At 55.5% G+C, this 20208-nt stretch overlaps 4 protein-coding genes across 4 annotated transcripts; 1 reads left to right on the plus strand and 3 right to left on the minus strand.

The window, feature by feature from the left end:
* The first annotated feature begins 168 nt into the window (after nt 1–168).
* Trmt112 (tRNA methyltransferase activator subunit 11-2) lies at nt 169–1620 on the plus strand. Its single transcript, XM_026414401.2, has 4 exons — nt 169–489; nt 577–678; nt 818–907; nt 987–1620. Exons 1-4 carry the CDS (start codon nt 412–414, stop codon nt 1092–1094), a joined length of 378 nt encoding a protein of 125 aa, XP_026270186.1. The 5' UTR covers nt 169–411; the 3' UTR covers nt 1095–1620.
* On the minus strand, nt 1202–9170 carry Esrra (estrogen related receptor alpha). The gene is made up of 7 exons (XM_026414399.2): nt 8968–9170; nt 7246–7582; nt 3859–3975; nt 3588–3716; nt 3043–3210; nt 2678–2947; nt 1202–2248 (listed from the first exon to the last, which is right to left on the minus strand). Exons 2-7 carry the CDS (start codon nt 7568–7570, stop codon nt 1989–1991), a joined length of 1269 nt encoding a protein of 422 aa, XP_026270184.1. The 5' UTR covers nt 7571–7582; nt 8968–9170; the 3' UTR covers nt 1202–1988.
* A 351-nt stretch (nt 9171–9521) lies between these two features.
* On the minus strand, nt 9522–13062 carry Catsperz (catsper channel auxiliary subunit zeta). The gene is made up of 5 exons (XM_026414468.2): nt 13042–13062; nt 12497–12815; nt 11035–11114; nt 10774–10840; nt 9522–10126 (listed from the first exon to the last, which is right to left on the minus strand). The coding sequence occupies exons 1-5, from the start codon at nt 13060–13062 to the stop codon at nt 10017–10019; spliced, it is 597 nt and encodes a 198-aa protein (XP_026270253.1). The 3' UTR covers nt 9522–10016.
* Nucleotides 13063–13722: 660 nt separating this feature from the next.
* Kcnk4 (potassium two pore domain channel subfamily K member 4) lies at nt 13723–19561 on the minus strand. The gene is made up of 6 exons (XM_026414464.2): nt 19358–19561; nt 16409–16532; nt 16121–16281; nt 15762–15948; nt 15021–15160; nt 13723–14103 (listed from the first exon to the last, which is right to left on the minus strand). The coding sequence occupies exons 1-6, from the start codon at nt 19544–19546 to the stop codon at nt 13723–13725; spliced, it is 1182 nt and encodes a 393-aa protein (XP_026270249.2). The 5' UTR covers nt 19547–19561.
* Nucleotides 19562–20208: the final 647 nt, after the last annotated feature.

Raw genomic sequence — 20208 nt, forward strand, 5'->3', positions numbered from 1 at the left:
TGGACCTGATTTACTGATACAGTGTGTCCGTTCCTTACCCGAAAGCAAGGTGCAGGAAGTGATAGTATCAGGGGCCTGTGGAGGCCTAAAACATGTTTATGTTACATTCAACGAGAGCCTCTGCGCTGCAGCTGCTTTCCATATGATTTGCATGTTACATATGATTTGTGGCTAGTGGAGTTTGCTGTGCGTCGCAGCAGCAACTTCCCGCCGAGACGCTTCCGGTAGCAGCGCGTGACCGGACCAGATTTTTCAAGTACCTCTGCTCCTGCAAGCACGAAAAGGTTCAGCAAGTTCGTCACTTCCGCTCCTCGGGCCGTCCAATAGTTCAAAAGACCCGGCGACCCCAGAAGTACGTGAACTCCGAGTGGCCTCTTTCCGGTTCCGGAGCGGAGGATCCCTGGTAGAAACATGAAGCTGCTCACCCACAATCTACTGAGCTCACATGTGCGGGGGGTGGGGCCTCGTGGCTTCCCCCTGCGCCTCCAGGTACGAGCCCGGGGTCTTGCCCCTCTTCCGGCGGGATAGAGAAACTCGGGTTCGGCCCCGGCCTCATTAGACCTCCCCGCCCCGCAGGCGACCGAAGTCCGAATCAATCCCGTGGAGTTCAACCCAGACTTCGTGGCGCGGATGATACCCAAGGTGGAGTGGGCGGCGCTTCTGGAGGCGGCTGACACCGTGAGCACCTGTCCCCGTGGTCCCTGCCTCGGAAGGGGGGCGGCTTACCGCGGCCCCCGGTACCCTCCCGCAGCCCTGCGTCTGGCCGGGCGTGGGGAGGGTTTCATGCCCAGGGATGATTAAGGCTTCTTGCCCGCAGTTGCACCTGGTGGAGGTGCCAAAAGAGCCTACTGAGGGCTACGTGAACGACGAGACATTTCTGAGAAAGATGCATCACGTGTTGCTGGAGGTGAGAAGCGACCCTCGCCTTCTGTTCCCTCCCCGCCCTTGAGGCTGCCAGTGCTGAGCCCTCTCCCACCCTTCCACAGGTGGATGTGCTGGAGGGCACCCTGCAATGCCCGGAGTCAGGACGTGTGTTCCCCATCAGCCGCGGGATTCCCAACATGCTGCTGAATGATGAGGAAACCGAGACTTAACCGTGTCCAGCATCAGTTTTACGTTTTGTGACCGTGTGTATTTTTGTTAACATATATTCTGTTTGTTAGTTCTACAGTGTGTAGTCCCAGCCCTTGACCCAATGACACACTGACCACAGTGGTTTTGAGCTCCATAGTATATCTTTTTTTTTTTTCTCATTAAAGGTTCAAAACCAAAAGCGGTTTCTCTTTGCAGCAAATATACATTAAAATAGAGTCTCTGTACAGCCAAAGGCTCTGGGCCCTGGCTTGCCCCATGTCCCTGCGCCTCCCTGGCCAAACCCAAAAATAAATATAGTGTTATTGCTCTGCAGGGCATAGAGGCAGTGCTCTCCCCACCCCCTGAGGAGGCTGGGTGGGAGCTGATGGGGGGCCCTGGCCACCCCAGGGTCCAGGGGCTGGAGCCTGCTTGGAGTTATTGCTTCAAGGGGGGGCATTAATGCCCAATGCAAATGAGGAGGAGCGAAGGGGGCAGGGGCCTTTGCTCTCCAAATACCCCTCTAGTCTGGAGAGGGGATCGGATTAAGCAGCAGCAAAAGCATCACCCATTGGGAGACTGTGGCCTCCATCCCCTTCCCTCCCTGAGATCAGGCTTCTGCCTCCCACATCCCCTGCAGCCCCCTATGGCTTCCGCAAGGCCCCCTACACTCTTGGGGGCACATTATGGCTTGCAAGGGACAACGCTGTGCCCAGACTCTGGGCATTCACATTCCCAGCTTTACACCCCCTTAAGAGGGGGAGAGGAGGGCATGGGGCCTGCTCCCAGGGACTGATAGCATTGCCCTGGCCCTGCCAGCAGGCTGTGGCACTGCCCAGACCCCAGCTCTGCCCCCTTGGGGCTGACCCCATGCTGGGCAGTTCCTGCCAGCACCCCCACCCTTCCCACCCCATGCCTCAGTCCATCATGGCCTCGAGCATCTCCAAGAACAACTTGTGCATGGGCACCTTGCCCTCCAGCTTCACCCCATAGAAATGGGCCAGCACTTTGCCCGCTGTCTGGCGGAGGAGTGGTAGGGTGAGCAGCAGTCTGCCTGCCCGCCGCCTCTCAGCACCTCCTCCGGGGCCGGCCCGGCCGGCTTCATACTCCAGCAGGGCCTCATGCAGGGCTTCTCGCAGCTGTTCCACAGCCTCAGCATCCTCGATGTGCACTGAGTCTACAAGGAGGGGGAGAGGGCTATTGGCCTGGGCTGCCTCTGGAAAAGGCGAACCCACATCTGCTGGGGCACTGCTGGATGGGCCTAAGGAAGGGCCAAATGGATTAGCTGATTGGCTGACTAAGGGGCACCACTCACTGCTCCTACCCAATAACCACCCTTTCTCCCTCAACTATGGCCACCTCTTATCCTCCCCACCTTCCCTCCCACTAAACTGTTTACCTTTCCAGATTAGCACGGCACTAGGGCTCAAAATCCTGTGTGCAGTTCAGGGCCTGCCCTTGGCTTGCTTTGTGACTTTGAATAAGTCATTGGTCTTCCCTAAGCCTCAGTTTTCCTTATCTGCAAAATGGGACTGTGCCACCATCATGGAGTTAACAGTTGGAGGGCCTCATGGAGATTCCTGTTGGATGCCTGCTCTGGACTCACCCGAATTGGCAAGGGCCAAGGCCTTCAGCAGGACATACTCTTCTCGTTCCAGCCGCAGGGCCTGTAGCCGCCGCACCAGTTGCAGCAGGGCCGCCCCCAGCTCTCCCAGGCCAGCAGCCCGGGCTCCCTCTTCATCCAGGACCAAGTCCTCAGCAAAGGCCAGTTCATCCTGCAGTGGTAGTGAGCGCTGGGCCACACCCAGCACCAGCACCTCCATCCATACGCTCTGCAGTACTGACATCTGGTCAGACAGCGATAGTGATGAGAAGCCTGGGGGGCAGTGGAGAGCAGGCCCGGCTAAGCGAGTGACCCCAGCCAAACATGGCCTGGCCTCAGGGGAGTCCCAGGTCTCTTGGGCCCTTTACCTGGGATGCTCTTGGCCCAGCTGATAGTGACCACAATCTCTCGGTCAAAGAGGTCGCAGAGGGTAGCCACAGCTGGGAGGTGTCCGTCAGGGCCCGCTGGGTCAGGCATGGCATACAGCTTCTCAGGCTCTACCACCAGCAGGTGAGATACCAGTGCATTCACCGGGGCTGCAGTGACAGGTGGAGGGCTGTCAGGAGCACTCCCATCCAGCAGGCCTTAGAGGCCCCTTGAGATTGCATCTCCCTAGGTAGTCCCCCTGTGGCCTTCCTTGAGAGCCACTAGCCAGAAGGGAGATAGCTCTCTCCAGGGAAGCATGCTCACCACCTCCCCAGGCGACTCGGTCTTGAACAGACTGAGATTAAACCTCTCCCTGGACCCAGCTACATTACTTGGTTCTCGACACATGAAAAGTTACTTTACAAATATTCCTTGGGGAAATGAATAAGTGAGTGAAAGTGGAATCCGGGTCCAGTGTCCGTAATGATGCTGACAGGCCCTTGGGGGCAACTTGCCCCAGAGCCCTAGGGCTCCACCGTGCCCTCACCTGTCTTCCGGGGGCCTCCAGTCACTGCTAGAGGGCCAGCAGGGAAGGAGCCTGGGAAGGGCAGCGGGTCCACCTCTGGCCGTCGCTTGTATTTCTGTCGCCCACCTCGGACACGGTCCAGGCGCACCCCTTGAATTGTAGGACAGGGTTGCGGTTATGGGGCTGAGGCAGGTTTGCCCTGCAGAGCTGTCCTCCCCAGCCCATTCACTTGAACTTCCCAGGCCTTGCCCCCAGCCCCAATCCCCAGCCCAAGCCCCTGCCCAACGCTCACCCTCCTTGAGCATGCCCACCCGCAGGCACTTGGTGAAGCGGCAGGCCTGGCAGGCCTTGCGTCTCCGCTTGGTGATCTCACACTCGTTGGAAGCTGGACAGCTGTACTCGATGCTTCCTGCCAGGAAGAGGCAGGGCTCCAGTGGCGGCCTCCCAGGGCCAGGAGTGGGCCCAGCGGCCAGGAGAGCCCTCACTCACCCGGGGCAAGCACAGGTCTGGGGGTACGGGGAGGAAAGGGGAGAGCAGGAGGCCATGAGCAGGGCAGGGCAGGGAACTGCCACTGGGTGGGGTCCCTGCTTGGGCAATGGAGGGGCTGGGCACAGGCAATCAGGCTGCCACTCTGACCCAAACCCCTGGTCAGGTCACACCTCTGGGCCACACTGCCTTCATCTGGGCCCATCAAGGGCCACTATGACCTTTAGGGTGCTCAATTCATTGGTCAGTTCTCAATCCTCATCTTACTTGCCTAAGAGGAGCATCTAACAGTCTGGGTCTCGGTGCTAGAAACTCTCCTACACTCTGCTTTTGCTTCTAGGACTTCACTCGCTCCTCTGCCTCCCACCTCTCGTGGTTTCTGTGAATCTCCCGAGCTCCTTCCACTGAACAGCCCAGGGCTGGCCTTCCTCAGCCTCACTTACCACCCACTCCCATCTTGGGGCTTACACCTGCCCTGAGCTCTAGACTCATATCCAGCGGCCCCCTGACATCCTGCACGTCTAGGAGGCTTCTCAACCCTAACATGTCCCAAATGGCCCCCGGACTCCCAAGCCTGCAACTGCATTCATCCGGTTGCTCAGGCAGAAGGCTGGGCAGCACCCTCAACTCCCTTGCACCCACGTCCAACCTACTGGCAAATCCTGCGGGGGGCCTGACCTTACCCATCCAGAATCAAACTCCTGCCCTCAGCTACTGTTTTTCCACCCTTGACACCAGTCACTGTCCCCTCATCTCACTGGCCTCCTGCTCGATGCCTAAGGGATCCTGTTAGACCTGTGTCAGCTCCTGTCCCTCCTCTGCTCAAACCCAATGACTTCCTTGAGTAAAAGCCCAAGTGAACCTGTGGCCTTCACAGGGATTGCCTCAAGCTCTGGTCCTAATGGCACACAGCCTCCCCTACCTCCTCCCTGTCACCTCAGGAAGGCCTTCCCTGGCCACTTATGACAATACCAAATCCCACCTCTGCAGGCACTTCCAGCCTGAGCCCTGCTGTAAAGATTCCTCTCAGCACTTGGGGCCACCTCAGATGCTACAGAGCAACCTATTTATGTATTACCTCTCTCACTTCAGTGTCAGTTCCACTAGGGCCTCGAATGTCCCCAGTGCTACTAACACTGAAGATGCTGATAGCTTGTCGCTCTCCCAGTCTCGCAGGGCCACCACTAACCAGCCAACAGGCCATTAGTACATTAGCCCTGCTAGGGCTTCACCTGGCTCAGGACCTGTCCTCAGGGAGGCCCTCTGGAGCCCCAGACTCAGACCAGGCTTCCCGTCCACATCCTGTTCCTGGCCTTCCAACACGTGCCACGGTGTAACAGGGCAGTTCTGGGCAATTCATTGTTTCTGCCTCAGTCCCAGGACCTGGAACACTGGTTTGTAAAGAGCAAAGTGTTCTGGGGGCTACCTTGGTCTAGCCCAACACTACCCCTTACCAACTGTGTGACCTTGGGCAAGTCCCAGATCTAACACCTGGAACTCTCAATTCAAGTTCCCAGCCATCAAATTGGCATGAAAAAAACCTCATACTTGGGGTTGGGGGGTGTAGCTCAGTACTAAGTGCACATGCTTAGCATATACGAGACCCTGGGTTCCATCCCCAGCACCAAATGAAAAAAAAAATCATACTTGTTGTAAAGGCAGGTTGTAAGAATTAAAGAAGATAATCCATGTAAAAATATTTAGCATAATTCACAGCACTTAAGTGCTCAGTAAGTGACTATATCGATAGCTAACAAATATGTGTCCACAGTCAGGATGAAAGATTCCAAGGTGACACCTAGACCTAGGTCTGCAGCCTCACTGGTCCTCAGAGTTAGCAGGGAGCCCAGAGTTTTATGGCCAACATGTTTTAGCCATGTTCAGACTCACTGGCATATCACAATCAGTGGTCCAAAGTCCAGTTATTACTAATAAGTAGAACAGCAATCTGGCATTTGAGAGCCAGCTCAGGACCCACATCAAATCCTAGTTCTGCCATTTTCTACTTGTAAGACTTGAACAAAGCTTCAAAAATCTCTGTAGGGTTGGGCTGGGGCTAGGGCTCAGTGGCAGAGCGCTTGCCTAGCACAATGTGAGGCACCAGATTCGATCCTCAGCACCCCTTAAAAATTAATGAAGGTCTGTGTCCAACTAAAAACATTTAAAAAAAAAAAAATCTCTGTAGGCCTCAACTATGGACAACACTGACACCTCATAGGGTTGGTTGGGAGCCGAAAAAAAGAGCAAAAGGGCAGGGTGCCTGGTATAGCCCCAAAGTAACCAATTATCACATAAATCACATAGCAACTTAACTAGCAGGCCCATTCATCCCAGGTAATGTTTACATCAGCGTCCTACTCCCTGGAGTTCCCGCCTGTCTGGGGCTTGAACCCAGGTCCCTGCACACACTTGGCAAGTATTCTACCACTGAGCTATACTACCATTCCTCTGAATTTTTGTATGCTATATCCCCAGTACTTCCAAATTTTTATTTTGAGACAGAGTCTCACTAAGTTGCAGAGGTTGGCCTCAAACTTATGATCCTCCTGCCTCAGCCTCCTGAGTAACTGGGATTACAGGCATGTGCCACCATGTCCCCCAAAGCCAGTGACTTTTAAATGCCTGATCGTGTTTATGTGGTGATATATATATAAATATTCTCCACACACACAACCCTCAGTACTGGGAATGAAAGCCAGGGCCTCTCACTTGCTAGGCAAGTGTTCTACCACTGAGCCATACCCCACACTCCCTAACAATCTTTTAAGTCAGGAGCTAAAATACAATGTGGCCTCTCTCAGGTATCTAGAAAAATCTACCTTGCACTGGTGCTGCTTCGGAAAAACTGAGAAAAGGGGGCCATGTTCTCTGCTGGGTAGAAGCTACCTGAAGCAGGAACCAAGTCAAGAACAAAGTTTCAGAACAGGCAGAGGCTGCCTTGGAATTTTTCAGAGTCACTGTTGAAGGTGCTGGGCCTACAGCACTCAGAAACCTAGGCCATGTCCTCTAACATCCCATTCCAGTACGCCACACATGCTGCTGCCTTTATTTCATTTCTAAGAGGAGCCCTGCCAGATGCCAACTTCACAGTGTCTGGCAGTCTCAGGACCTACTGCACCTAGCCGTGTACCAATTGGGAGGTGCCAGGCCAGGGCAAAGGGCAAAAGCATGCAGAAGCGGGGTGGGGGCTCACCCTGGATGGTCCTCTTGAAGAAAGCTTTGCAGGCCTCACAAGATGCCACACCGTAGTGGTAGCCGGAGGCCACATCCCCACAGACCAGACAGAGGCGTTTGGGCAGGGAGCTGAGCACCAGCTTCCCACTGCCCTGCTCACCAGGCCCAGCCCCCTCCCCATCCTCCTCCTCCTTGTGCCCGGGGAGGCAGCGGGCAGGAGCTGGACCAGGAGCCAGGGTCACGGGGGGTTCAGTCTCGGTCTCCGAAGAACCCTTTGGACTGTCAGGACTGGCTGGCTCTGCCTTGATGTAGAGAGGCTCAATGCCCACCACCTGGCTGGACATGGCGTTGGTCACCTGCAGTGAGAGACCGTCAGGTCACAGAGAGGCACCCTGCCACACACGTTGCCTAACCCTGGGCCTGGGCCAGACTTCCAGGCTCGTCCTGGGGAGGGAGGAGGGCAGAGTCCAAGGAAAGGTTACTCAAGAAAAGCCCCCCCAGCTGTTGCCATGGGAACAGAGTCTCCAGAGCCTCCAGGACCAGTAACTGACAGCAGGTACCCTCTTGGGAACCTGGAAGAGGCTTGGAAAGCCCTACTCCCACCCTAATCAGGGGGCAGAGGAACCTCCGTCCCCAGGCAACTGTCAACCCCCCTTGGAATCCACAGCCACCAGAAGAGGGACACCTCCATTCTTTTCTTCAGATATAGCAGGACCTCAGAGGTCTCCCCTCATATGGCTGTCCACTGAGGCACACAAGCCCAAAGGCGTGGATATATGTCCACACTCTCACCTGGGTTCTCAGGTGTCACCACATGCCCACACATGCTTTCTCTGTTGGGGACTTTCACACACATGGCCCTTTCCAAACCCCAGCCCTCACTCAATCTCACACTTGTCTCACACTCTTCCCAAAGGACACACGACACAAACTCACACTCAAGCCCGATATCACACATACACACACCAGTTCCTCACAATCACACACGCAGGTACAGATCTGTGAGAAAGAACACCCCTGACACACCGCCCCCTTCCTGCCCCAGCATGCCCGTCCCAGGCTCACAGTCGGGCGCGGCTCCACCCCCTTGCACCCTAGGCCTGCACACTCACTCTCACACTCCAGCTGCCGCAGAGTCCACCACCTTTCGGGCCGCCCCGCCCCCGTAAACCTGCGCACACCTCAGGGAAGTTGCCTAAAGTTGCTAGTCTCCCCTCCCCCTCCGCCCGCGGGGAACCTCTATCAGGTTATCAGGAAGTAAATGAGGAGAGCCGAGGAGGAAGAAGTTCTCCCCCGCCGGTGCGATGACCTTTGACCCAGAGAAGAGGGTGGCCCTAGGCCCCTTCGAGCGCCCCCACGTGGTCTTCAGAGCCCCTTCTGTGACAGAGAACCCTCCCCATCTTCCACTCAGCCCGCCCCAGGGACTTCGGCATTCTCCAAGTGCCGGACTGAACCCTGCCCTGGGGCTGGATCTGAGGCCCAAGACTGACCGGGCCCAGGACCAGCAGCCCAAATCAGAGACAGACCCTGACCCAAAGAGCCCACCAGGACCCGGACGCCGGATCCCATCAGACCCTGACCCCAGTCTAGCTCTCGACCAGGTTCCGGTCGTGAACAGGGCCGGCACCGGAGCCGGCACCCGCCGGAGCCCGCCCCCCGCCCGCCTCCCTGCCGCGCTCGCACATGGCCCCCGCGCCCCGCCCGCCCACCCCCGCCACAGTGCTCCCCTTCGCCCCCGGACCTGGGGCTCCGGCAGGGCGGGCGGGCAGGCATGGGGGCCGAGAGGCCCGGAACGCCGGGGTGAGCCGGGGGCCGCGGGCGGCCACTCCTCCGCCTCCTTCTCGGGCCGCGCCGCCCCGCCGCGCCGCGTCCCCTCACTCGGCGGCGCCGCTGGCTGCTTGTAGGACACAAAAGGACATCGCGGCCGCTTCCTACTCGGCTTCCTCCAGCTGACAGCGGGGGCGGGGCCGGCCGTGCGCATGCAAAACAGGGGGCGGGGCCCGGCGCCCTATGCTAATCAGACAAGTGAGGCGGGCAGCGCCTGCGTACCGGGAGGGGTCGGGGGCGGAGCTGGCGGAGCCAGTAGGCGGGCCTTCACAGAGGTCTCGCCCACCACCGAACCTCAGCAGCGCACATGCCTACGGGGCCGCCTAGAGGGCGGGGCCAGAGATGCGGACGAACTTCAGGGATTAGAGCCCGGTGGGGGTGGGCCTGGAGCGCCCTTTCGTAACGAAGGAGGCGGGGCGCGCTTTGCGCGGAAGGAGTGGGCGAGGTTGATCAGTGGCCGCAGCTGCCGTGGGAGACGAAATCCTTATGAAAATGAGAAGGCGGGACGAACGGAGAGGTTGGGGTATCTGCATATGCATGAGGGGTGGAACCTAGAACAGCGACGGGGGCGCTGCCCCTTTTTCTTTTTCCCCTTCCCCCAAGATAACGCCTGCTGGGCACTTGAACCGCACACTCAATATCCCCATAAAGCTGCGGAACCCAGGGTGGGAGAAGCTGACCTTAAACATGCAAGTATCCCTGGACTATGAGTCCCTGGAAGGCGGGGCCGTTAAGACCCGGACACAGAAAACTCAAGGTCACTGCGGTGACCGAATGAAGGTCACCGGGAAGGGCGGGGCCACGTGCGTCCGCCTCACGCGGGAAGCCACGCACTGACTCACAAAGCACGTATAGACTCTTTTAATTTCTCTAGGGCTAAAATTCCACGCGGATGGGGTTGGGTCTGGGGACAGGACAGGGCAGGGCAAGGGTTAGAGTCAGGCGGCTGCTGGAGTCGGGAGTTCACTGAAAAGTGCAGTACAGCCTCTTATTCCTGCGCCTCCTGAGCCCCTCGACGTATCGCTGCAGCTCTTTAGTCATGAAATGGTCCCTGCCGATCACGGACCGGTAGCCTTGGAGGAGGGCAGAACTGGCTCAGTTCTGTGAGCTCCAGCAAGGCCCCCCCACTAGCAGGCGCCTCATGTGTGATTCGAGGAACTGGGAACTTTGGATCTCCCCGGTACTGAGTGTTAAGGCTGGAGAATTAGCTGCAGGCCAGAACCAGAGAGATGGGAGCCTGCAGCTTGGTGGACACCTGGACCGCCTACTGTAATTAAACGTCTTGACCCTTCTTCCAGCTGCACGTTCATATCATAAACAGGAGAAGTTTACCCAAATAATCCACTGAGTCCTCACAGCTCCCCCACCTGGCAGGGAGCCAGAGTCACAGAAAAGCTGTCATTCTCTTGGCCAGATAGAGAAACCGCCTTGTAAAACCGGACTAGCTAAAAAGAGGGCTCCATTAAATGGAGCTCCACTAAATGGTCACCCCATGCCTTCCTCCTTGGGTATTCTTGTATCTGGCTTCTCAACTTTTAACTTTTGAAGGGCCCTTCGGGTATTTTTGAGTGCTAAGAGGATCTGCCAGCGTATACACATCCTGGAACCCCACTCCCACAGACCTAAACCCTGTAAAATCCACCAGGATCTTGTGTGTGTGTGTGTGTGTGTGTGTGTGTGTGTGTGTGTGTCTGGAAGTCGTCAGGGGAGGGGAGCTCACTCTTGAGGGCTTTGGTGAGGATTTCCAGAGCTTCATTCTCCATGAGTTCCATCAGGGGCAGCGGAAGCTGGAAAAGCAGTGATAGGCTCAGGCATTCTGAGGACCCTAGTTCTGCCCACAGCTGAAATGCCCCCCATCCTTGCAGCCCCAAGACCCCTGACCAACCTGCCAGCCACCCCCACCCTTTCACAGCTGCAGCCCTCAACTTATCCATCCTCCACCCCATAACACCCCCTACCCCTTTCCCTGGGCCCCTCCAACCCTGTTCTGTTGCTCTGCCCAGTAGGCTCGATGGGGCATGTGCTTCGAGAAACTGATCACTGATACTGAGGAAGAGCTTTCTGGGAAAAGAAAAAAGAGGGTCAATTATCCACAGACTCCTGGGTTTCCCTGGAGCAGAGATGTATGGGTAGGCATGTGGTGAGAGGAAGTGGGGTTCAAAGACCAGCTCCATGGGCTACATTAATTGGAGATAGTATGGGACAATGGTTATATCCTAGGCTTTAAGAATCCCACCCACATGGGTTTCATTCTTACTGCCCCACTCTGTGAGACTTAAAGCCAGTGACTAAACTTTCTGGGCCTCATTTTCTTCATCTGTAAAATGGTGTCATAAGAGTGGACTGCAGGAGCGGGGGTTATGGCTCAGTGATTGAGTGCTTGCCTAGCATGTGTGAGGCATTGGGTTCCAGTCTCAGTATCACATGTAAATAAATAAAATCAAGGTCCACAACTAAAAAAAAAAAAAAGAAGATGAAAAAGAAAAGAGTGGTTTTTAGCCCAACATGGTGGCACTCACTTATAACACCAGTGACTCAGGAGGCTGAGGCAGAAGGATGGCAAGTTTGAGGCCAGCCTTGGCAATTTAGTGAGACTCTGTCTCAAAGTAAAAAAAAAAAAAAAAAAGGACTGGGGGTGTATCTCAGTTATACAGCACCCTGGGTTCAATCCCCAATACAGAAATAAATATATAAAGCAAGCCTCTATGGAGATCATGAAGTTTAAAGGTGACAATACAAGCAAAGTCCTGTGTTTGGCACAGAGCCAGGACTCAGTATGTATTAATTCTTATGTTATATTCTTGGTTCTAATTCCATGATCAAAGTAGAAAGGGTAAAGTGCAGAGGTCAGAGGCAAATCCCAAATAGTATCTGGCATGTGCTAGATGCTTAAAATTGTAACCAATGCCCAGACAGAGTGATGCACACCTGTAATTCCAGCTATGGGAAGGCTGAGGCTCAAGATTAGTAAGTTTGAGGCCAAACTGGGCAATTTAGGGAGATCCTGTCTCAAAATAAAAAGGACTGAGGATGTAGTTCAGTGGTAGAGCGCTAGAGTTCAATTCCTAGTGCCTTGGGGCAGGGGTGAGGGTTGGGGGTTGGAGGGGAGGTAGTGATGTATTTGGTGGCAGAGTGCTTGCCCAGAATGCTTGAAAGTCTTGGGTTGGATCCTCAGTACCCAAAAAATTTTAAAAGATGGTACAAGTCTGACTTGGAACTTTTTGGTGCAGTCTCTAGAGCTGCGTTTGGTAAGATGCCTTCCCGGTAGGGGGCGCTCCAGGAATGTTTGGTTGATTTAAAGTCGTCCTGGCGCCCCTCCCAGGCAATCCTGGAAAGTTGGATCCTCTCAGCTTACCCCCACCCCCATTTTATAGCAAGGGAAATTGGGGCCTTGGCCAGTTCCTGCCCTGGGGGCACCCACAACCTGGCGAGGCCACACTGACCTAACTCGGAATTGGTATTCTCATCCACATGGTTTTGCTGGGAGGTGCCAGAGCTCAATTCCATATTCTCTGTCTTGAAGCTGACCTTGTCCCTCAGAGAAAGGGACTCTCCATCGTCCTTCCAGCGGCCCTTCAAGCTGGCCCGCCGGCGAGTTTTGTCGCCCGGGACTGTGACCTCCTCATAGTATTTGTTGCAGACCTGGGACAGCGGCACGTTCATTTGTGTCTCGGACAGCGAGGCCATGGTCCACAAATTCCGAATGTCGGGGTGGGGGCTCAGCTTCTCGGAGCCGCGGCGTTGTGAAGACTTGGACGACGCCTGTGGGCCACACACAACGAGGGAAGCCAAGGGTGGCGGGGAGCCGGGCGGGGAGGGAGGGCAGGCTGGGGCGGGGACATTGAGTGGACCCGGTTGGGACTCTGTGGGATCTGGGGATGGGTGGGAGCAGCTCGGAGCCTGGGCTGAGAGTGACACCAGGGGCCTGGATGGGACCTAGGGTGAACTTGGGGGGGGCTGACGGGTAGGGGTCCGGGAAAGTCCTTACTTTTAAAGGCCTTTCCTCCATGGTTCAGCCCTAACGGACACTGTCGCCACAGGCCTCAGGGCGGGGAGGAGGGGGTCACGCTCCAGGAGGGGGGAGGGGTAGCGGGTCTCTTGCCGGAGACTCCAGACCACAGCCCTCCACTCCAGATGCCCCACCGCTCCCCCATCCCTCCCCACCCACCCCTCTTCCAGGTGCTGAGGTTGGAGACTCCAGCTGGTCTCGGTGGGTTCCCACGCCGGACCCTACCCGGTCTCCTCCAGGAAGGACTGGAGCCTAAGTGCAACCCAATTTGTCCGAAGTGATGGCCCGGGGTCCTCAGCCCGGGGCCACGGGAGGGCCACGGGAGGCCCCACGGTGGCCCGAGGAAAGCACTGCCACACCCACCCGCATGCCCGAGCGCACGCCCGCGGCGGTGCAGACTGATGTTTATTGATGCAGGCTTTGAGGCACAGTCGTGAGGTGTTGTGAGGGACAGGCCCGGCCAGAGCAGCGAGACAGAAAAGGCTTGGGGGTCTGGAAATGGATGGAGGTGAGGAAGGGGCCAGGGCGAGAGGTCGCTGGCAACCGGTAGCCTCCTCCCAGGCTTCAGTCCCATTGAAAGAGGGCTCTTTGGTCAAACAAGCCAAGCATGCCGGGGACACAGCAGGAACAAAGTCCTTTGAGAGGCCAGGGATCCTGCCCCTATACTGGCACGGCTTTGTCTCGGGGACGTCCGGGCCCCCGGGGTCGCGCTGGCTTCCTGGGTGGGTTGGGACGGCGACGACCCCGCTGCGCTCGAGGAAGCGCGCAGCCGCGCTCGCTCTGCGTGTCCGAGGACTCGTCGATGAAGGCCAGATTCTCGCTGGGGTAGTCCAGGGCGGAGGCTGTCGGCGGGGAAGGCGTTTGGACCTTCTCCGGGGGTGAAGGGGATTGAGGTTTGAGGACTGGCTGCGCTGGACAGGGCGGTGGGGGCAGGAGTGGCGGCTCCTTCTCTTGCAGTGGTGCAGTGGGCCCGGCTCGCTGGGTCACCCGCGCAGTCACTGTGCCAGTCCAGCTGGCAGCCTGCGCCGTGAGGCCACCCATCTGCGCGGGGAGGAAAAGTCATCCTCGACCAGGGGTCCTTGACCTGCTCTACAACCCCGGGGGCCTGTCCCTTCTCCAACCAGCCATCGGGATTCCTTTTGCCCCGTCCTCCAGACTCAGCAGGTGGAGGATCGGGCTCCTCGCCTAGGCTTCATGCTCTCCCCTCTGGCACAGCCCCGAATCACCTTTTAGAAAACCCCATGTTTATTTCAGAATCCCCTCCAGTACTGGGAGAGCTTTGCACCACTGTCCTGCTGGTTGCTCTCAGTAGGGTTGCAAAACACAAGTTAAATGTGTGTGTGTGTGTGTGTGTGTGTGTGTGTTCAGTTGTAGATGGACACGATACCTTTATTTATTTATCTTCATGTGGTGCTGAGGATCGAATCCAGTGCCTCACAGAAGCTAGGCAAGTGCTCTACCCCTGAGTCACAACCCCAGCCCCTTAAATGTATATTTTAGATAAATAGCAAATAAATTTTTAGAATAGTATATCTCTTGCAATTTTTTAGACATATAGTAAAATTTTGTTACTGAACAAATGCCAAGTCCTCACATGTGCTAGGGAAGTGCTCTACCACTGAGGTACTCCCCAGCCTTTCTTATTTCATTTTGGGACAAGGTCTTGGCTAAATCGTCCAGGCTTCCTCCTGCCTCAGCCTTCTCAACAGCCTCCTTAAAACCCATGACTTTCTCCATGTTTATTTGCAGAAATCTGCCAACCCTTTCCATGAGGGCAGAGAGCTAGTAAACTCAAATCTGAGTTTACCGCTCTGCTTCCAGCAGGACACATATGGGGTCTCAGTCTGTGCCTGAAAGACCTAGTGTGAAGAAACCACACTCTAGAAGGGAGAGAGACTGGCCAACGAGCTACTGGAGTGCAATGCACACTAGTGCTACACCAACCCAAGAGCTCGTACCTCTGCCCGAGTGCGGCGGGACACCACTCGCAACCAGTTTCCGATGGTGGTGAGCACCGAGGCAAAGTAGGCCAGGCCGAGCAAGATCCAGAACCACACCAGTGGCTGGTAGGCTGGAGAGTCCTGTCTGGGGTCAGCGCCTGGAATAGCCCCAGGGAAGAAGGAAAGAAGTTGATTTGGGGGCAAGCCTGTGAGCCCAGGTTCACTGCTGGGCTTCAATGCCTGGGTTCGAAGCTCCTTGAGAGAGCACGCCCTCCTAGGAGAAAGGGGATCTGCTAGAGTGTGTGACTGTGTGCAGGAAGATCAGCGTGTACAAGCTGAAGGCATGCAAGGTAACACCATGCAAGCAGCACTGATCTCATGCAAGAACATGATGTGGGCAAGGTGCACTATTTGTATGAGGATACATGGGACCCACACATGCAGGGTTGTCAATGTGCATGTTAATGTGTCGCATGAGTGGAAGACTGTGATGGTGCATTCCTGATGGATTTAGGAGTAGAAGCAAATGTGTCTCCTGGAATTCAGAGAGGGGAGAGTGCAGAGCTCTTTGACAAGAAGAAAGTGGATAGGGAAAGGCAGCCTCGGGCTGGGGTTGTGGCTCAGCGGTAGTGCGCTTGCCTAGCATGCGTGAGGCACTGAGTTCGATTCTCAGCACCACATACAAATAAATAAAATAAAGGTCCATCAACAAATAAAAACTATTTAAAAAAAAAAAGAAAGAAAGAAAGGCAGCCTCACCGGCCACATAATCACCGAAGCCCACGGTGGTGAGCGTCACTATGACAAAGTAGATGGCCTCCAGCTTGCTCCAGTCCTCCATATAGCAGAACACGAATGTGGGCGTGAGGACAAAGAGCAGGCAGCCGATCAGCAGGAAGAGCATCGCAGAGAGCACTCGCACCAGCTCTGGTGGCACATGCCACTTCTGCAGGGAGGGGCGGTAGGCAGGACCACAGAGACACCAACAACCTCTACGCCCATCCCCCCGCCCCAGCCCCAGGAGCTTGTGCCATCTGAGGGTGTGTGCTCCCGGGCAGGTACCTAAGGAAGGCAATCCCAGATCAGCATGAGGGTAGGAAGGATGTGGAGTAGCTCACCAGGAAGATTGCTTCGATGTGACCAATGCCGTGGCGCAAGGAGGAGCCCAGTCGATCCCCGACCCCTGCCAGCAAGATCCCAAACAACGGGATCCCCACCAGCGCATAGAAGATGCAGAAGAGGCGCCCAGCATCTGTGCGCAGGGCTGCATTGCCGTAGCCTGGGCAGAGAGGTGGTGCAAGGAGTCTAGGTGCTGTCGGCGGCCCCCTCTGCCTCTCCCTGCATCTTCCCCCATAAGGAAATTCCTTGCCCCTGCCCCCCTCCACATGCTGCATCTCCTCCCCCACCGATGGTGGTGATGATGGTCCCCGAGAAAAAGAAGGCGCTGCCCAGGTTCCATGCTGAGTGGCTGCTGTTACTGGTCGAGTTGGTGTCTGGGTCTGCACCCCCTCCCAGGGCATTAGCCACATCCTGCAGGACAAGGCACAGAAGGAGGAACCTCAGTCCTTCCTTCCTATCTGGGCCAAATCCCTGCACCACCAGCCTCTAGGGTAGTATCCCCCACCACGCCTCTCCCCTTCCCTCTCATCTCCTTGAATATGGTCCCTTACAGCCAAGGATGCAAATTGGGTAGCTAATCCACCTGCAGGCAAGTCTGTGGGACCTCCACAATGTTTCAGGAACATTCGAGTCACCAGACTCCTAGTTTCACACAATAGATTGCTAATTTTACAGTCAGAAATAGAAACCCTGGGACCAGACTCCCTGGGTTCAAATCTTGGAGCTGTGCAACCTTGGGCAAGTTGACCCTCTGTGCCTCCATTTCTGCATCTATCAACTGGTGATGATTACAGTACCAACCTTACAGATTTGTCCCCAAGAGTTAAAGCACTTAGAACAGAGTAAGCCTGGTGTATTTGTTGGATAACTTCCCACGTGGCAATCTCATCCTGTGATTTCCAGATTTCCACAGACCCCACCACTCCCACTGCCCCTGTGGAGACTCAGTTTGAGTCCCTTGGCTTAGATAATTAAAGAAAGTTAGGGACTTTCCCTCCAAAAATGTTCTTATACTGGCAAATTTTGCTTCCAATATTAGGATGTTCACACATGCACACCACACTGAAGTTATATACCAGGTGCTCAATAAACATTAGAGAATGAATGAAGTGTCCATTTGTCTGCCCCTCTTGCTAGCCTGCAGATTCGCTGGACAGGGTCTGTGTTCTGAGAGCGCTTGCCCTAGATGATGGGAGGTCAGAGCATAAGGAGGTAGCTGTGCAGAGGGACCTTCCCCAAGGAGCACAAGGGCAGTGTCTGGCATATGCCATCTCTTTTCTCCCTGACTACAGTTCTCATTAGCAAGACCCTTTCCAAATTCATCTTACTAAAGTAACAGCTTCTGTTAGAATAGAGCCTAGATTCTCCAGATCAGCACACAAACCCCTTTTCAAGCTGGTCCCAATCACCCTCTTTCCCCAGTCTTCTCTCCTGGGACTCTGATTTGTCACCCCACGTTACAGCAGCCTTCCCCCCAGATTCTCTAAGATTATTCCATTTCCTTTAATGATGATTTTAAAATAAAAGCAAGAGGTGAAATACTAATTAAAAGTGATTTAACTTTTATTTTGCAACACTTTTCCAATAAATTAACCACTTAGGGGGAAAAAGTCCTTCGTCATCCTGTGTTCTAATTTCTACTTCAAATGACTAGGCATCTGCTAACTTCAGGTTCTGCAAAACCCTCCAGAGCTTTCCAGCTTCCACGCCCTTGCCCATGCTGTTCAACTGGGAGTGATTTGTCCCCAGTCGCTAAACTCTATCCCTCTCACCTGGCTCTGTTCATGTGCCAACTATCCCCAAGGCCCCTGAATCTCTCTTCTCACCCCCTTGCACCCAGCCCAGAATGAGTGCTTAAAAAAGGAGAGGATGCTCCATTTCCATGCACTGTACAGTGACCGGTCTGTCCTTGGACCTCTCTCCTCACCTAGATGTGGCGTTTTCCAAGGCAGAGTCTGCATATACTCCACCCCCAGATCCACTCTCCTGCCCAACACAACCCATGCTAGCACACAGTAGGTGTCCAATTGCTGCACAACTGACTAATTCAGAGAGTTAACTCTTATAGTGGAAAAGAAGTAAAGCAGTTGCCACCACCCTCCCTTCTGGGTGGGTCCTGCCCCTCCTTTTCTTCTTTCTTATCCAGGAAAAAAGCAGTTCCATTGTGCAAATAAAATAGGTCAGATTCCCTCCCTCCCTCTGCCCTGTGGTCTGGCCAGACACACTCTCTGCCGCCCAGGCCTCTCAGCCTTGTCCTGCTTTCTGGAAGTGTCAAAGGCATGTCAGGCCACCTGGGTCCTGGCTGGCCCCTCCCCACCTCATCTCTACCCTGGTTCCTGCCACTTTGGGAATGTGCTGGAATGCTGAGGCTCCCCAACAGAAGCCCCTCCCTCAACAAAGAACAGGCTGGGAACAGGGGTGCTCATCAGTAAAGTAATAATTATTAATTTATTAAAGTTAAATCATAGATTGTCATATGACAGTGACTCAGAAATCAGAGAAAGGAGAGGAGCTCCTCAACTGAACCCAGAAAGCTGAAGCTCAGAGCTTTCCTTAATGATGGAGGTTGACCAAAGTGCCTCAGGGAAGCTGAGCTCTGGCCCTACCCACTTGTCTGCTATGGTAAGCCTGTGTCTTGGGGGAAGGGGTCCCTAACCCCTCTCCCCAGTGCCAGAACAGGAATACTCCAGAATCATCCGTGTATGCTTCTATGCACACTTGGGGGATGGAGAGAAGTGTTCACAGTGTTCTTGGGCTTCTCTAAGGCATCTGTGACTCCAAAAATGTATAGAAGCCAGTGGAGGAGGGTTGCCAGCTTTAGGAAGTAAAAATATTACATGGGACATACTTATATTAAAATGGCATTGGTTGTTTAGCTGAAATTCACGTGGAACTGGGCCTGTTGGATTTTAACTGGCAACCTAATGGGATGAATTGACCAGAGCAAAAGTAACACCCCATGTGCTCCAGCCATTTATTCATTCATTTTTCCTTCATTCAATTACCCACGAACACTCAAGAAGACATTCCAGGAGCACAGCAAGGTGCCAGGCACCGCCAGCAAAACAAAGGACCCGGTGGGCGCCATATTGAAAACCGAGATCTGGATCCCAGTCTCTGCCAAGCACCCCCCACCCCAGCTGTACCCAGTCTTTAGGGGTACGCATCTGGAAGCAGCACCCCAGCACAGGGACCTAGTGGGGGTCTGTTGAAGGGGCCCTGGCCCCCCCACGCACCTTGATGAAGTCCCCCAGCTCCCGCTCATTCACACATGGATGGGCCCTCAGGAACTTCTCTCGGACCTCCCCCAGGTCCCTCTGGGCCTGCTGCTCGTGCGGCTGCTCCAGGGCCCGGAACACCAGGGCACCCGACACCAAGTAGAGCAGGACCAACGCCAGCAGTGCCAGTAGTGTGGTGCTGCGCATGGCACGCCCAGGGGCAGTGCCAGCTCCGCTGCCCGCCTGGGGAGGTGGGGCAGGGGGCTCCTGGGGAGCGGCGGTCACTGCGGGCAGAACCAGGGATGCCAGGGTCAATAAACTGGCCTGATAACCCACACCCTCCTTCTTGATCCTCTACATACCCAAGGTCCTCAAAACCTCCAGCTTTTCTATACATGGCTGTACCCCTCAAATCCGACTAGTAGGAAGGAACACCCAGCCCTCCCACCTCCACCCTCCCTCTTACCTCCACTGCCTGGCCCTCAGCCCCTGTCCAGGGGCTCCAGGGTGTGAGAAAAGGAGGGCATCAGGAAGGGAGAAGGTAGGAGAGACAGCCTGCCTCGGGAGAGAATGGGTGTTGAGGAATGCCGAAGGCCTGGGGCGGGGGCGTAGGGAACCGGCTTTCCCAGGAAGGCAGAGGGGGAGGCGAGGCTGGGTGCGCAGGGCGGGGACGCGGATGGTCCATGCACGGCTCGCCCGCTGTGGCTGCGGCAGCATCTCCGCTGCGCCTCCCTCTCTTCCCGCCTCTCTTGGCTCCCAGGGTAGCTGCGACGGGCCAGGCAGGGAGCCTCTAGGGTCCCCTCCAGCACCCCTCCAGACTTTCGAGGAACCCAGGGGCGGGTCCCGGCCGCAGCGCAGTGGAGAGGCTG

The sequence above is a fragment of the Urocitellus parryii genome, chromosome 4 (assembly GCF_045843805.1).
Source record: "Urocitellus parryii isolate mUroPar1 chromosome 4, mUroPar1.hap1, whole genome shotgun sequence".
Lineage (NCBI taxonomy): Eukaryota > Metazoa > Chordata > Mammalia > Rodentia > Sciuridae > Urocitellus > Urocitellus parryii.

Excerpts from the sequence above, each read along its gene's own strand:
- Kcnk4 (XM_026414464.2), bottom strand. The coding sequence starts at position 19,546 with ATGCGCAGCACCACACTACTGGCACTGCTGGCGTTGGTCCTGCTCTAC. Across the intron at positions 16,282-16,408 it reads GACCATCATCACCACCATCG|GCTACGGCAATGCAGCCCTG; the intron begins GTGGGGGAGGAG and ends CTCTCTGCCCAG. Across the intron at positions 14,104-15,020 it reads CCCGCCGCACTCGGGCAGAG|ATGGGTGGCCTCACGGCGCA; the intron begins GTACGAGCTCTT and ends CTCCCCGCGCAG.
- Esrra (XM_026414399.2), bottom strand. The coding sequence starts at position 7,570 with ATGTCCAGCCAGGTGGTGGGCATTGAGCCTCTCTACATCAAGGCAGAG. Across the intron at positions 2,948-3,042 it reads CTGGGCCAAGAGCATCCCAG|GCTTCTCATCACTATCGCTG; the intron begins GTAAAGGGCCCA and ends ACTGCCCCCCAG. Across the intron at positions 2,249-2,677 it reads CTTGGCCCTTGCCAATTCGG|ACTCAGTGCACATCGAGGAT; the intron begins GTGAGTCCAGAG and ends CCCTCCTTGTAG.
- Trmt112 (XM_026414401.2), top strand. The coding sequence starts at position 412 with ATGAAGCTGCTCACCCACAATCTACTGAGCTCACATGTGCGGGGGGTG. Across the intron at positions 490-576 it reads GCTTCCCCCTGCGCCTCCAG|GCGACCGAAGTCCGAATCAA; the intron begins GTACGAGCCCGG and ends CCCGCCCCGCAG. Across the intron at positions 908-986 it reads TGCATCACGTGTTGCTGGAG|GTGGATGTGCTGGAGGGCAC; the intron begins GTGAGAAGCGAC and ends ACCCTTCCACAG.
- Catsperz (XM_026414468.2), bottom strand. The coding sequence starts at position 13,062 with ATGGAGGAAAGGCCTTTAAAA. Across the intron at positions 11,115-12,496 it reads GAATACCAATTCCGAGTTAG|AAAGCTCTTCCTCAGTATCA; the intron begins GTCAGTGTGGCC and ends TTCTTTTCCCAG. Across the intron at positions 10,841-11,034 it reads GGGCAGAGCAACAGAACAGG|CTTCCGCTGCCCCTGATGGA; the intron begins GTTGGAGGGGCC and ends CTGCTTTTCCAG.